Below are 13,346 nucleotides of genomic sequence, written 5' to 3' on the forward strand. Positions count from 1 at the left end.
GAAAAAAATAAAATAAATCCCTGCAGATTATAAAACCACATTATTCATAGTATGAGATTAGCACTCTGCTGTCTTGATTTTTGAGATGCTGTGTATTCACTCACAATGTAAAGTTTTGTTTTACTACCAAAGAGCAAACAAGATGATTCTGGGACCAACAAAGGAACACTAACTACATGTATCTGAATTAAAAGTGAGCTGCTGGTATAGTGCAGACACGCTTTAGCAACAGTGCTGTGGGGACCCCTTGTGTTCCAAGATTTAAGGACCTTAAAAACTTTTAAAAAGTCAGTTCCTCTACAGGCTGTTAGCACTTGAATCTTAAATATCAATTTCTTTCAATTCCAGGCATGTAGAAGAATAAAGTCTGCTTTTGTTTACACCAGGATAATCCCAATTGAACTTCAATTATTTCAATTACGTTATATGTAATTCCAGCATTGGTGGAATGAGAGGGAAACACAGCAATGCCTATCTAACAGCACGTGAGGATGAAATTTTAAAGATATTAAGTTCCCAAATCCCTTAGTTCACTTAAAAAATCTCAGTCTCAAATAGATTTATTTAATGTTTCCAGTATTTTCTGTCCTTTGTGTTCAGAAATTGTTACTGAGACACAAAAAGCCATGAGACGATGAGATTTACAAATGACTCACATCTTAATTATTTTCCATTGTTTCTCTGCTTTTGAGATTTTTTTGTTTCGAGGCCCATGAAATGACTTAGGGATCATCCTGATTATGCCTCAACCTCTCTGAAAGGTGCAGAAGCAAAAAGACTTTTAATTATGTCTGGATGTATGAAACAATTTCAAGTATTAGTAGGGAGGTCACATTCCCTCTGTTGCAACTTTACTGCTGTGGCAAGAATTAAGAACATTTTTCCATGTTCTGGTGTCCCCAATTAAAACAAGGTATTGGGAATTCTAGCAAGAGGTCAAAGGAGAACAATAATACAGCGCTCAAGGACTGGAAAAAAGCCTCAAAGACCAAAGACACTTCAGTGCACCAAAGACACTCCAGTTCCTCCTATTCTCTGATCAATCGAATCCAATCCTTTCAAGGATGAAATACTAACATGTTTGCTCAATGGCAAAACTGACTGGGATGGGATTTGCAAGAGATGGTAGCAAATAATCCAAAGGTCCTCCTAGCCTCAAAGTCACATTTTCATGCCTTATTCCCAACACTGTTTTCAAGCTAAAGATCAACTATTTAAGATCTGATCTAATAAAGAAAATTAGCAACACTGATTTCCATTTATGTCTCATTCTTGTTTTCCCTGTTATTTTATGAAGAACATTTCCATGCCTAAAACAAAAAATCTGTTTTGGGAAAAACAGATTCTAGGCCAATTCTTCTCCCTTTGAAGTCACCAACAGTTTTGCAAACTGACTTCCAGGAGCCAGTCACTAGGCTCTCTATCATGTGATAGCTTGCTCTGCAATGGCTAAATATAAGTCTGTGAACAATCCTCTCAGGACATTAAGACCAGTTGGTGTTTAAATTTGAGCATCTGCTTATATAAGATTTGGACACTGTACTGAGTAAGGCCATAACTTCAACTAAGTCCTTGGTGTGGGGAACATACTTAGGATACACCAAGTATAACGTGCTGAGGAGAGTTACCCACCAGGGCAAAACCATAGAGCAACGAAGTTAAAACTCAATTCTAAATAATAATGTAATTTAGGCTTCCCATTCCAGCAGCGAGGCGCTTAATTCCTCCCAGGACTGCTGCCGCCAGATTGCTCTAATCCACTTCCAGCTGTGCTACTGCTCCTGTGTGTGAGCATGGGAGCTCGGCTGGGAAACAGAACAAAGCACCCCAGTAAAGCCAGAAGCACTTGGAGGAATATTCAAACACACAGGGGAAATAATTCCCTCTTAAGGAAGAGCATCTGCCAACTACTGTTCCCACTGCAAGTGTTGTAGTCTAGGCCTGGCCTGTGCATATAGGCCCTGGTTCGGCAAAGGCTTGAGAATGTGCCCTAATTTCAGCATAATCTTGTTGACTTCAGCATATTCTATAACTTTAATTTATATAAATACAAATATTCTTCTTTTTTTTTTTCCCTTCCTCCTTATGGTATGCTATGTCTTCAAAGTTGCTTCAACACAGATGTGTCATAAAATTACATCTGTTAGTAAATTAATTGCAAATATTTACTATTCCCAGAATGGCTACATCTAAGACCGCTAATCAAGCATACCAAGTCCCTGCCTTGGAGAGCTGCAGTCTGATCACATCTGGATTTACACAGAATTTTAGTTTTGTGTTGTTCTTATATCGTGTTTTTCACATTTCCATCAGGAAATCTTCATACCTTGATTAGCAAGGTCTTAGAAGAAGGAAAGTTCAGAAATATTCCCTAGTAAGTACATATTTCTCAGATTAAGGTGGTGGTGTGTTATCATTTTAGAAAACTGAAAACCTCTTCCTTCTAATGGCATAAAATTTCAGATCTCAGTTCTGGCAGGTCAAAAGATATTGGTCCTTAAAGCTGTCACTGGTCCCAGACAGAATATTGATGGCTCTGGGCCTCCAGCCAGCATGATTTTGAGAAGAACTTTCAAAGAGTTATTTCTCAAGTAAACTTTTTTTTGCAAACTGCTGTTTCTGGGCATTTTCGAATCAGTCTTTGATTACTGGGCAGAAAGCAGATAAAGCAATTTAGGACGGATGATAAATGCAACTTGCAGCACTTCTTAACAAGTTAGCACAGAGCTATCACCACAGTTTTAGTGGTCTTTATACATGTGTTTTTATAAGGAGACAGAGTGAACAGTTTTATTAACATATCATGAGTGAGTTATGTGGGTCATCCCAAATGGATGGCAATAAAAGCTTTATATCACACCCACCAACATGTATTTGGTACTTTATGTGCCACAAATGTTGCAGAAAAGCTATTTTACATATGTTTTAAAGACTGGGTATTTTTTATATTAGGGCTGGTTTTGTAAAGCTGCCAGGCACTTCAGCTACCATGAGCCCAACATTATTCAGCTCAGGGGGAGTCATAAAAACTTGTTTAAAATGTTCTGAAATAGCTTTCATAGAACTATCACAGAATCATAGAATGGCCTGGGTTGGAAGGGACCTTAAAGATCATCTAGTTCCAACCCCCCTGCCACAGGCAGGGACACCTTCCACTAGAGGAACTGTCATCTTGACATATTAAATCATAAAGCAAATCCTTTTCTTTAAAACAATTTTAAACACTATTTCTAGTCCTTCTTGGTTGCATGACAGAGAAAACTTGGTATTGTCACAGCACAGGACAAATTGTGGCTCATGCTGGGCCTTGGACAGATGTGGGATTTTGTAGTGGAAAAGGGAAAATCTGCAACTAAAGAGGAAGGAAAAAATTTAATGGTAAGTTGATACACAGACATCACACACATATTTATATATTCATATTTATACCTATATATTTATACGGCACCTTGAAAATCTGTTCAAAAAGCATAAAGCATTAATGTTGGTCCCAAATTAGAGTCTGATCCAAGATCCCTGTCACAGGAAACACCCACCAGTACAAGGGCATTCAAAGAGCTTTTCAAACTTGCTCTGGTAAAGTCGAGGAGCTTTGCCAGGAACTTGGCTGAGCACAGGGTGAAGCCTTTAGGCACAGAACAGGACCAAAGCCTCAGGACAAGCCATATCACATCTTAAGTTATAATCTGATCCCTCTGGATGAGAGAAGTCGGTGTGGAAGGAAGGGGGGTGATTCCCCTACCCCTCCCCACCATGCATGGAGATGCTTTGGGGACAGATGTTTTGCTCTCCTACACGGACCTGCTGCTGGAGCCAGACCAGGCCATGCTTGTCAGGATGACACAGGCTGCCCCACCACATCAAGAAGGTCCTACCCCGGCTCAGGTGCCACAAAGGGTCTGCACCACAGAGCTGGTATTACTGTAAATATTCTACACTGGGGTTTGGAGTGAACTGATTTAAAGAGGCATGTGATGGCTTCTAGAAAGGATCAGCGCACACCATTCAGCCTGTGCACGTACCTGTACTATGGGTCTGACTCTCTGCTTAGCAGGAGTAACTCCACAGCGTAAAACTGATGTAGGGCAGTTTAAATTCCAGCCCTATACGTGTGTGTGCATATCTACTGTACACACACATACACAGCACAGGGAGAGAGACATTTCCCACCTCACGCACTTAACCACAAAGTGTGATGGAGCTACTGAAAGAGGTGAACAGCATTTAATCACATGTGAGTTAATGATTTAAATGTGCTTTTATTTTTGGCCTCTTGATGTAAATCCAAACCAGACAAGCGGAGTCCTCTGGTCAGACGGCTGGAAATTCCTCTGCATGAAATCATGTTGGTGGTCTCCCAGCTCAGCGCCTTCTGAAGAGCCGTACAGTGAAATATCCTTCCGTACCACTAATGAATGCGCCCACCCACACTGGAGCTGGTGCCCCCTAAGAACTCAATTCAAGAACAACTTTTTAAACTCATACATGAAATCAAAGGGCTCATTCTGCGAGCCAAAGAACTTACAATTTTAGGCGGGACAGTTAATGGGTGGTTACTCTAGGTTGTCCCCTTGGTTTGCAGTACACAGTCTCGCAGGAAAAAATAATAAGCAGGATACTGTATATGTACACAGCATTCCAGTTAATTAAATTTCATCCTCCTCCAATGAATACATAAATTGTTGCTACCCTAGTGACTGTACAGAGCTTGAGTGACTTGCTCAGCATCAACCAAAGGAACCAAAGTAAACACACAAGACCTTGGTTTACTTTCCTGTGCTCAGACAAGACCTCCTTCTCGATATTAAACAATCACTAAGCAACCAGAAACACTCAAATTGGCTGTGAAAACTTGAGCAAGAGCATCCAGGAAATAATTTTCAAGACTACTGCCACTAAACCCTCCCAAGGACTCCTGTCCTTGTGTGAAGGAACACTTGTCATTTCAAGCACAAGGGCCAGAAAACTGCATAACCCGGTTTTGCTACCCAAGCGAGACACGGATCATCCCACGATGAGGAGATGAGTCCTTCAAGCAGGCCTGTCATAAAATTATCGAGTGGCACGGGGGGTGGAAGGAATCAAGTTCTAATTGAACTGACTTGAAATAATAAATGCACACACTTTCTTTAAACACAGCTTGCCACATCCTGAGAATCTGGAATCAATTCCTTCCCTTTCAAGAAGCTTAAAAGTGGTGGGACTTTGATATGGCATGAGCATGTTTGCTTCTGGGCTTACAGCCCTCGCCAGCCCATTCCAAAACTTTCAGCGCTTTTATATTATAAGACAGAAAGTTAGGAAAACAAAGATGGAAAAAAAGAATCAGAAATTCAGGGAACTATTAAATCAGGGCAGCCTTGCTGCCAAATACCTTTGGTAAGTAAATGAATCATGATCAATAACATATTGCCACGCAGACTTACAGGAGAAGGTTATCACCTGCTTCTGTGCCAGGCACAAAACATAACGGTGTGTGGCTAATGAAGTACTACATGAATCCAGAAAAAAAAAAAACACTATTTTTCTCTGTAATGTTAAAGCATTTTACTTCAAAGTAAATTTAACTCGTCCAGAAAAAACATGATTTTTTCCATTTGTCAAAATTGACAGGTTGCTATGAAACACTTCTCTTTTGATGATGTTGCATTTGTAAGAGCAAACTGTCTTGACAGAAGGAACCCTATTTTTGTTAAGGGGATGTTTCAGCCCTGATTGTTAAGCTGCTTGCTTTATACATTCACATATTTGCCAGCAGAGGGTATCACAATCTTAGAAACACATGTACAAACCTATCATTGAATCTATTCATTTACATGTGAGGATTTAGACATACACATTAAACCAAGAAGTTACCAATCTCTTGTTTTCCTTAGTAACTTTTCCATTATCGAAAGAAAAAAATTGTTTGGCTACTTAAAGGCTACAGACTGTGTTAGCAGAGCCATCTGCTATGAATATTGCAATGACATAGCCAAGCAATAGCATCATCTGAAGCCTGACATTCCTGCATGGCCCTGCCTGTAAACCCTCCTGGGAGGAACACCAGCTTGGGCTTATCTTCAGAGTGCATTAGGTTCTCATTAATTCTTACATCCAGTATCCTCATGATGCATAAATCTCGTTTAATTATCCCAACCACTTCACGCCACTTTACCACAAAGATGTAACAGCCACAGGCTGTAGTGAGAGCTCATATTGCACAGACCACACGATCTCTGATAAACCAGTACACTACGAAGAATGATCACATATAATTACACCTTACCCACACTTCTAGAGATAGGCTGATGCTACAAATTCCCAGCCTGATATCCCACACATTAATGAATTTACTTCCCTGACTCTCAATTTAAGAACTTAATTTAAACGACCTGATGCTTGGTGCTTTAGCTTCCCTAGTATTCAGCAGTCCCCTATTCCCAACTAAAATAAATTAAAATTATTGTTTAAATAATGGCCTGGGTTCTATGACCTATTTTTAATTTATTAACAAGTCTTTTTCTATTTGTGTTTTGATCATGTGCAACTGATGTCCCAGCTATTGGTGTGGCTTTCCAGATTAACCCAAGCACTTGAGTCAGCTGGAGTTAGGAGCAAATATAGAGGATGACTGTGAGATGTATTACCTTTATCTGAGCATTGGGATCTATAGGAACCATTGAAGATAACAACAAACAGCAATCTCTGTTCTTTTTGGATCTCACTTGCTCATATGGAGACAGGGAAAGTGACTTCACCTAAGTAATTATATTTTATGTGTATAAAATACTTTTTATTATTACAGAAATATATACAACTATTTATACTGTTATATAGGAAAGATAATGTGTCACAACCTGCTGTAAAAGGACATGTATCAGATCAGGGCTAGAGCCTCAGATTCCTTTTGGATCAGTGTTGCAATTTTACAAAATACCAATCAAAAAGAAATAGGTTCATGTGGGAATATGCATCCAGTGGTGCTGTCCTTTCCTTTTCAGACATAGTCTTTTCACTGCTCAAGAAATCTAACACAACCACTTTTTAACTCATTATCTGCCATCCAAATCAGCCTTCAGAATAACTGCTGTGGTTCAAATGAACTGGACAGAAGGTGAGTAAAACATCCCTGGGATAAGGGAAAAGGTATTCTTGCTTAGCCCTTGAAAACTGGAAGTCAACTACTCTACTGAAATTGAGGTCTGTGTCCCACAAAGTGTAAGTCTGCACTGACAGTCCCAAGGACCCAGAGGTCCTCGGGTACTTTGTTGATAGAAAAAACATGTGGGTACTACTGATACTCTGCTTGCCTATGTTTTATTCTCTTTGCACTGTAGCACTACAGCTGTAAAAGAATTAAGCTAAAAACTTTTCTCTACTTCAAAGAGGAAAGTTGAGCATGAGTACATTCAGAGATTGAAGTGTCTGGATATGATAGGAGCACAAACTAGCTAACAAAAATGGAGTGAGGGTGTTTGCAGGGAACAAACACCTGTTTGTTGCTCTTCTGCAGCTTAACATCTCTTTTCCCTATAACCTTGGTGTGCTTAATTGGCATTGGAAGCATTTTCCTTTTCTTTTCAAGAGTACCTAAACCAAGGGCTTGTTAGGTAAATCTAGAGAAAGCTCCCATTAATCATACTGCAGCTTCTAAAAACGTGGAGTGCTTTGCAGGGTTAGATTCCTTATCTCACAGTACCGGATATCCGACCTTGAATTCCAGCTCTGCTTATGGCCAGATGCAGACACCTCTAGGACAGCCATTTATTCCTGCCTGGAGCTGCCAGCCCTTGTGAATCCAGGGATTTGCATATTGCAGAGTCACTGAGAATCAAGAATTGGGATTCTGTATGTGGACAGATACCCGTGGCTGTTTTAGGATGCAAGCTGAAGATTTACAGTTGCAGAGCAGACCATAAAAATTCCTTGTAAATTGCCAAGATATTTTACTTTCATTGTAACATCTATTTAGTCTAACTCTTAATTTATTTTCCTTTTACAACTTCCTACAGAGGTTAGCTGAGCGTCCCATTAGCATTAAACAAAAAAACCCCAACTCTTTAGAATCACTGAGAAATGAAGCACTGTAATTATTTCCTTCTGTTAACAACACAAAAATATGATGGAGGAGATTGTTATCTGGCATAAATCATCATTTACCCACTTTTATCTCATGGGTCAGCCCCGGGCAATGAAATATAATTGCACAGATGAAATGTGTGGCAGAGCTGGAGCCTGAAAAAATCTAGTTTTCTCTGAATTATATGAGCACACGGTGTTCAACAGGCATTAGGTCTCTGACTGTGAAACCAGTCATACAAGATAAGAGGTATTAGTAAATTTTATATTCACATCAGTGAGTGACTGCAAATATTCTACTAGATCATCTCCAGGGACAGGGATGTGTAAATCCATTAGCTTTCATGGAGCAACAGGAGCTAAGACTAGCTGAAGTGTTGTTTCTCTAGGGGAAAGGAATGTGAAGAACAGCAATTTCATTAAGAAGACAGTGTGGGATGCATGTAAGTATGAATGGCATCTGGTTTCTGGGGGGGGGGTTGACAAACAAACTTGTGAAGGAAAGTCTGGACCTTACCGAGTGCAGTTACATTTCTTAAAGCCACTTCTTTCATTTAAAAACTTTATGTTGGATGTCTTGATATAACTCAGTTTATATGAGCAAATTAGCTACAACAACATAACATAATCATGAGGTAAGCAGGTCTCATAGCCACATCTAACAAAGTATGAGGGGTCACGGCACGAGTTGGCCTCACAGTTCTGGGTCCAGTCGCACACACTCCTCTAAGCACCATCTGGGCAAAGTAGAGGATGTAGCACAGGCCACCAGTCACTTCCAGCAAGCACTAAGGGATTCTGTTCTGGTGAGGAAGCTGGGCTGTATGGGCAGGAGTCATGTCACGGCTGTTGGTAAAGAGGCTACTAAACACTCTGTGGCCTGTTTTATTTACTACTACAGATGCAGTTAATTCAGCTGTGAACATGTGGATTTAGTCCACTGAACCAACCATCTCCCACTGCTCAGCAGCAGAACCTGATGTCATCTGAACAGACCTTAAAATAAAATTAGGAGGGAATGGCAAAATTATTCCACTTCTAAGCACACAAACTCCTTGGCACATTTGGCAGTGATCATACTCACCAGCATTATCCTGCTGCTTGGTATTTTTGATGTATGCAGAAAATTTGGAAAAGATATCAATTCCAGCAGTGTTTGATTCCCGGTGCTTAGCAGCCAGCTTGGGGTATCTGAAAAAGTAGAAGCAGTGTGAAGAGTAACATCTTGCTACCAGCATCATAGAGATAGTTACAAATAAAATTTAATAGAAGAAAGACAAAAGCTGCTGTACGAGGAACTGTAATTAACACCATCATTTATCTCAAAACAACAGCTTGGCAAGTCCCTCTTAAAAAATATCTGTTATCTGTCTATCAAGGCAGGCATTTGGAGAGTTACACAGGGATGGTTTCAAGACAAAGGTAATTGTACTTGTGCTTTGTGTTACCACGATCCAAGATACAGTGGCCTTAAATCACAAGAAAGCATAAATTTCCAGAAAGGTGCAGGAGAATTTGGCTGCCAAGTCTCTCCATTATGAATGGTAGTCATGTCTAATCCCCCACACTGAAAACGTACCCCAGGATGGAACAGCAAGGGATGTTAGGATTATCCAGGTGAAGGAACATAAAGATTTCAGTCTCTGAATTGCTTTTTATAGAGAACTGGTGAAAAGGAATATATCGATTTGAAAGATAAACACAATTAAAGACTTCTACTGACTTCAGTGGTCTTGGAGCAGAGTATAGAAAATTAAAATATCTGATCTCTTGCCTCAGGACTATCCTATAGCTGCTGATTCACTTGGAGGTAAAACACTCCATAAGGAACCAAGCCAAACTTCATTGATTCATAGATTCTAAGGTCCAACTCACAAGCCAACAATTTCTTTTTCCCATTATCCTTGTATTAAGTCCAAAACATTTGACTAACTAAGGCATATCTGGTAAATCTAAACCTTTCCTTGGTAGCTTTTTCATACTGAAAAAATCTGGGCCTTATTTCTAATCTGAATTAGTTTGGTTATAACTTCCACTCATGGGCTCCTGTCATTTCTTGACTAGAATAATGAGCACTTTTCTGCCTCCAGAGCCTCTCATCCTCTGTAATCAGTTCCCCTTCCAAACTTCCTAATACACCGTACAGTTCAGAATCCTCCAGTTTTTCACTGTAAAATGCTTTTCCTGGCACAGATATTTTGCGTGGCAATTCTCGGCATCTCTTCCAAGTTATTTTTAGTTTTGCAAAATGTGGCCACCAGACCCCTACAAAATTTTTCTAATACCAGTCTCCTTAATTCTGCATACAAGGGCATCCTGAAATGTGTACAGAGAAAACATTCTGCAGTTATTAGTCACACAAGTAACCTTCACACATGGAAGTCATCTCACTGAAGCCAGAAAGTTTCATAAATAAATATTACTCCTGTAAGTAAAGGTTGTAGGAAGGAGTGCTTTTTAGGAACTCTTCTTAGAACATCTTTCATTTCTAGGAAATCGAATTTTGACTGAAAAAAATCTCAAGTTCTTACTTTGGAGGTGCAAGAATCTCTTCCAAGAATTCCTCAATCTTGTTAACATCTGTCTTGACTTCTCCATTAAATGTCAGGAAAGGTGGGTGGGTCCCAGGAGCCAGATTGTGCAGGTCAGCTGGCTTTCTGCGGACAGAGAAAAAAAGTCATGAAGTCACTAATCTTTACGATCAGGTAGTTGTACAGATATTTATAGTTCCTAGAAAATCAGTCTGCCTTCTTTTTTTATTTTTCTGTAATTTGTGGTTGGAAGACTCTGAAAGTACCCCAAGCGCCCTGTTTAATATAAAAACATTCCACAAGTGAAAAAAACCCAACAACCAAACCTGAATCCCAACTATTTTGTTGTTCACCACAGGCTCTCTAGGTTAGATACAAATCTGATCGAACTTGGTGGTGCCTTTGTGTAGGACAAACACTGGATCATTTCACTATTTCAATTAAACTGAACAGCTTTTACCTTTTCAGATCAACAGTGGTGACGTTGAACACAACCCCTTTGAGCCACAGGATCATGAAGAGACGCTGGGAGAATGGGCAGTTCCCAATGCTTTCTCCATCTATACCAGCCTGAGGGATGGAAAGGGAGGAAAAATGGATTTCAGACTTGTTAGTCATTCACCTCCCTCAAGATGGAAAACAGGATGTCACAAGAAAAATAACCAGTTTAAAAATAACCAGTAGTGCCTGTTATTTAATATAGTTTATCATCAACACAAACATGGAGTTATTGCAGGATTCAGCCTTTGTCAGGAGCTCGAGAATGCAACATGGAGCCTCTCCTGAGGGCAGCTCTAGGTAAGGAGATGTGTCCTTTGCTGATGGCAAGCAACATCCAGGATGTTCTTTCAGTTACTCTCATCCCTACAAGAATTCCAGCTTCATGAAGAGGACAGAAAAACTCAGGACGGGTTTTCTGCACAATTAAAGTCTGCAGATTATATCAGCTTAATATCTGCTTCACTGTTTTACTATCTAAAATGTGTACTTTATATTTAAACCCAAATACTGTGGACATTGACTCATTCTTCTTCACATCCAGCAAAGCAACCTCAAACACAAACAACCAGATGCAGACACAAATCTCCATCTGAATCCTTCTGAGGTTCAAGGCAGATTTCAGCCACCGCATTCAGTCTGTTCCTATCTCTATTACCTAATGAGTTGCCTACGAACCACTACAAACCAATAAAAAACTGCTGCTGTTAGCATTGAGGAAACAGCTTATTTTTTCCTCTAAAAATTTATGGTCCTTAGCCATGCAAATTCTGACTTTGAGCCATGGAGGGATACAAATAACACCAGTTGAACTGAGCCAAAGCTGTGTCCAAGGACAACATCCTTCTACAATAATTATGCTTGTGGCCAAAGCTTTCAGGACGACAATGGTTTTGATAGATTTCCATTTTAATTTGTGGTACCATTGTGTTTAAAAGATTCTTATAATCCTGGTGAAGCAACCAACCTTCTGTTGTTGACCCACACGGGTTGCATAACTGTATTTTATGCACACAGTGTGTGTCCAAAAATGGCTGATGAAAGAGCTAAGCAAATAAATGCCCTCTTCCTTTGGAGACAATATTATATTACTCTGTTGGCTCCCATAAATTTTATCTTATTAATATTCAAGCTGTGAGGTAGCATTTCTCTGTCTTAAAGAAAGAATCACTTCTAATTATTGCAGCTCTGTGAAATATCCACAGCACAACTAGAAACATTTTGAGATTAGAAACGTCCAGCTGCTACAAATTCAGGCTTTGCCTGTGAAATGACATTTCTTGTTGCCAGACTATGGAGAGAGTATGGATTGAAGGCTTGGAGACAACCTGCCATAAAGTTTAGGGCTATGTAATGAATTTTGCTCTGGATTCAGATTCAGTTTCAAACACGGAACTCTAGAGGTATTTGGATATAGGGGTGAACAGCTTGGCTGCAGTTTGACTTGAAACTATGGATCTGCAATATGTCTGGCACATGGCATATGCAAGAATCAGCAAACAATGTGGGTGAAAGAGCGGTAGGGTAGGAGGATGAGAAGACGCATTTTCCCATCTACCTGAGGTGTGAGTAGCCCGGTTCTACAAAATTTTATAAGTTAAATAGTTAGCACTGTTCTGCAAATTTCATGGCAACAGCAACAATGTCACCATGGGAATACTAGGCATCACCGGGCATGCCATAATTACTGCAAAGTCACAGTTGCTGATTAAACCATTGCCAAGAACTTTTAACTTCTTACCCTTCCTCAAAAGAGGCAAATGCTATGGGAGAAAACAGTGGTATGACACCAGATTTCCCCTTGGCTTTTTCACCATCCGAATCATAACTGCATCCTTCATAATGGAGCTGGATAACTGAGTCTGCAAAAAATATGTCATAAACTAGAATTTGAAGAAAAACAGATCGATGATTGAATTAGAGAGTGAGAGAGTGCAGGCAGGAGGGCTGATTCTCATCTTACCTTCTCTGGAATTACTTTGACTTATTAAAATCATTGATTCTGTTTTTTCTTCACCGGACTGCCTTCAAAGTAAGTGCAAAACCCTGGTTTGACAAGTTCTGCAAATACCTTGAGAGCAAAGGGGTCTTGTCTCACAGTAACGTGCAAAGCTCCAGCTCTCCTGCAAGTCTCCATCCTGCATGGAGGCCACCTCCTGCCTGGCCTCATTGCCCACTTCTTTGCTGCAAGTAACAATTTCATCTTTTTCAGGAAAGGGACTCAGGAACACCATTTCCCTGCTCTCTCCAACTTCA

At 40.0% G+C, this 13,346-nt stretch overlaps 1 protein-coding gene across 3 annotated transcripts in view; it reads right to left on the reverse strand.

The window, feature by feature from the left end:
• The window catches only part of CLIC5 (chloride intracellular channel 5), a 78,406-nt gene that overhangs the window by 19,562 nt on the left and 45,498 nt on the right, over positions 1-13,346 (reverse strand). For all 3 annotated transcript variants that reach the window (XM_027672648.1, XM_027672650.1, XM_027672651.1), the window contains 3 exons: positions 11,053-11,162; positions 10,593-10,718; positions 9,146-9,252 (listed from right to left, as the gene is read on the reverse strand). In XM_027672648.1, coding sequence (XP_027528449.1) covers positions 9,146-9,252; positions 10,593-10,718; positions 11,053-11,162 — 343 coding nt within the window. The remainder of the gene's footprint in view (positions 1-9,145; positions 9,253-10,592; positions 10,719-11,052; positions 11,163-13,346) is intronic.

Source organism: Neopelma chrysocephalum, unplaced genomic scaffold, assembly GCF_003984885.1.
Source record: "Neopelma chrysocephalum unplaced genomic scaffold, ASM398488v2 Primary Assembly neopelma1_97517, whole genome shotgun sequence".
NCBI lineage: Eukaryota > Metazoa > Chordata > Aves > Passeriformes > Pipridae > Neopelma > Neopelma chrysocephalum.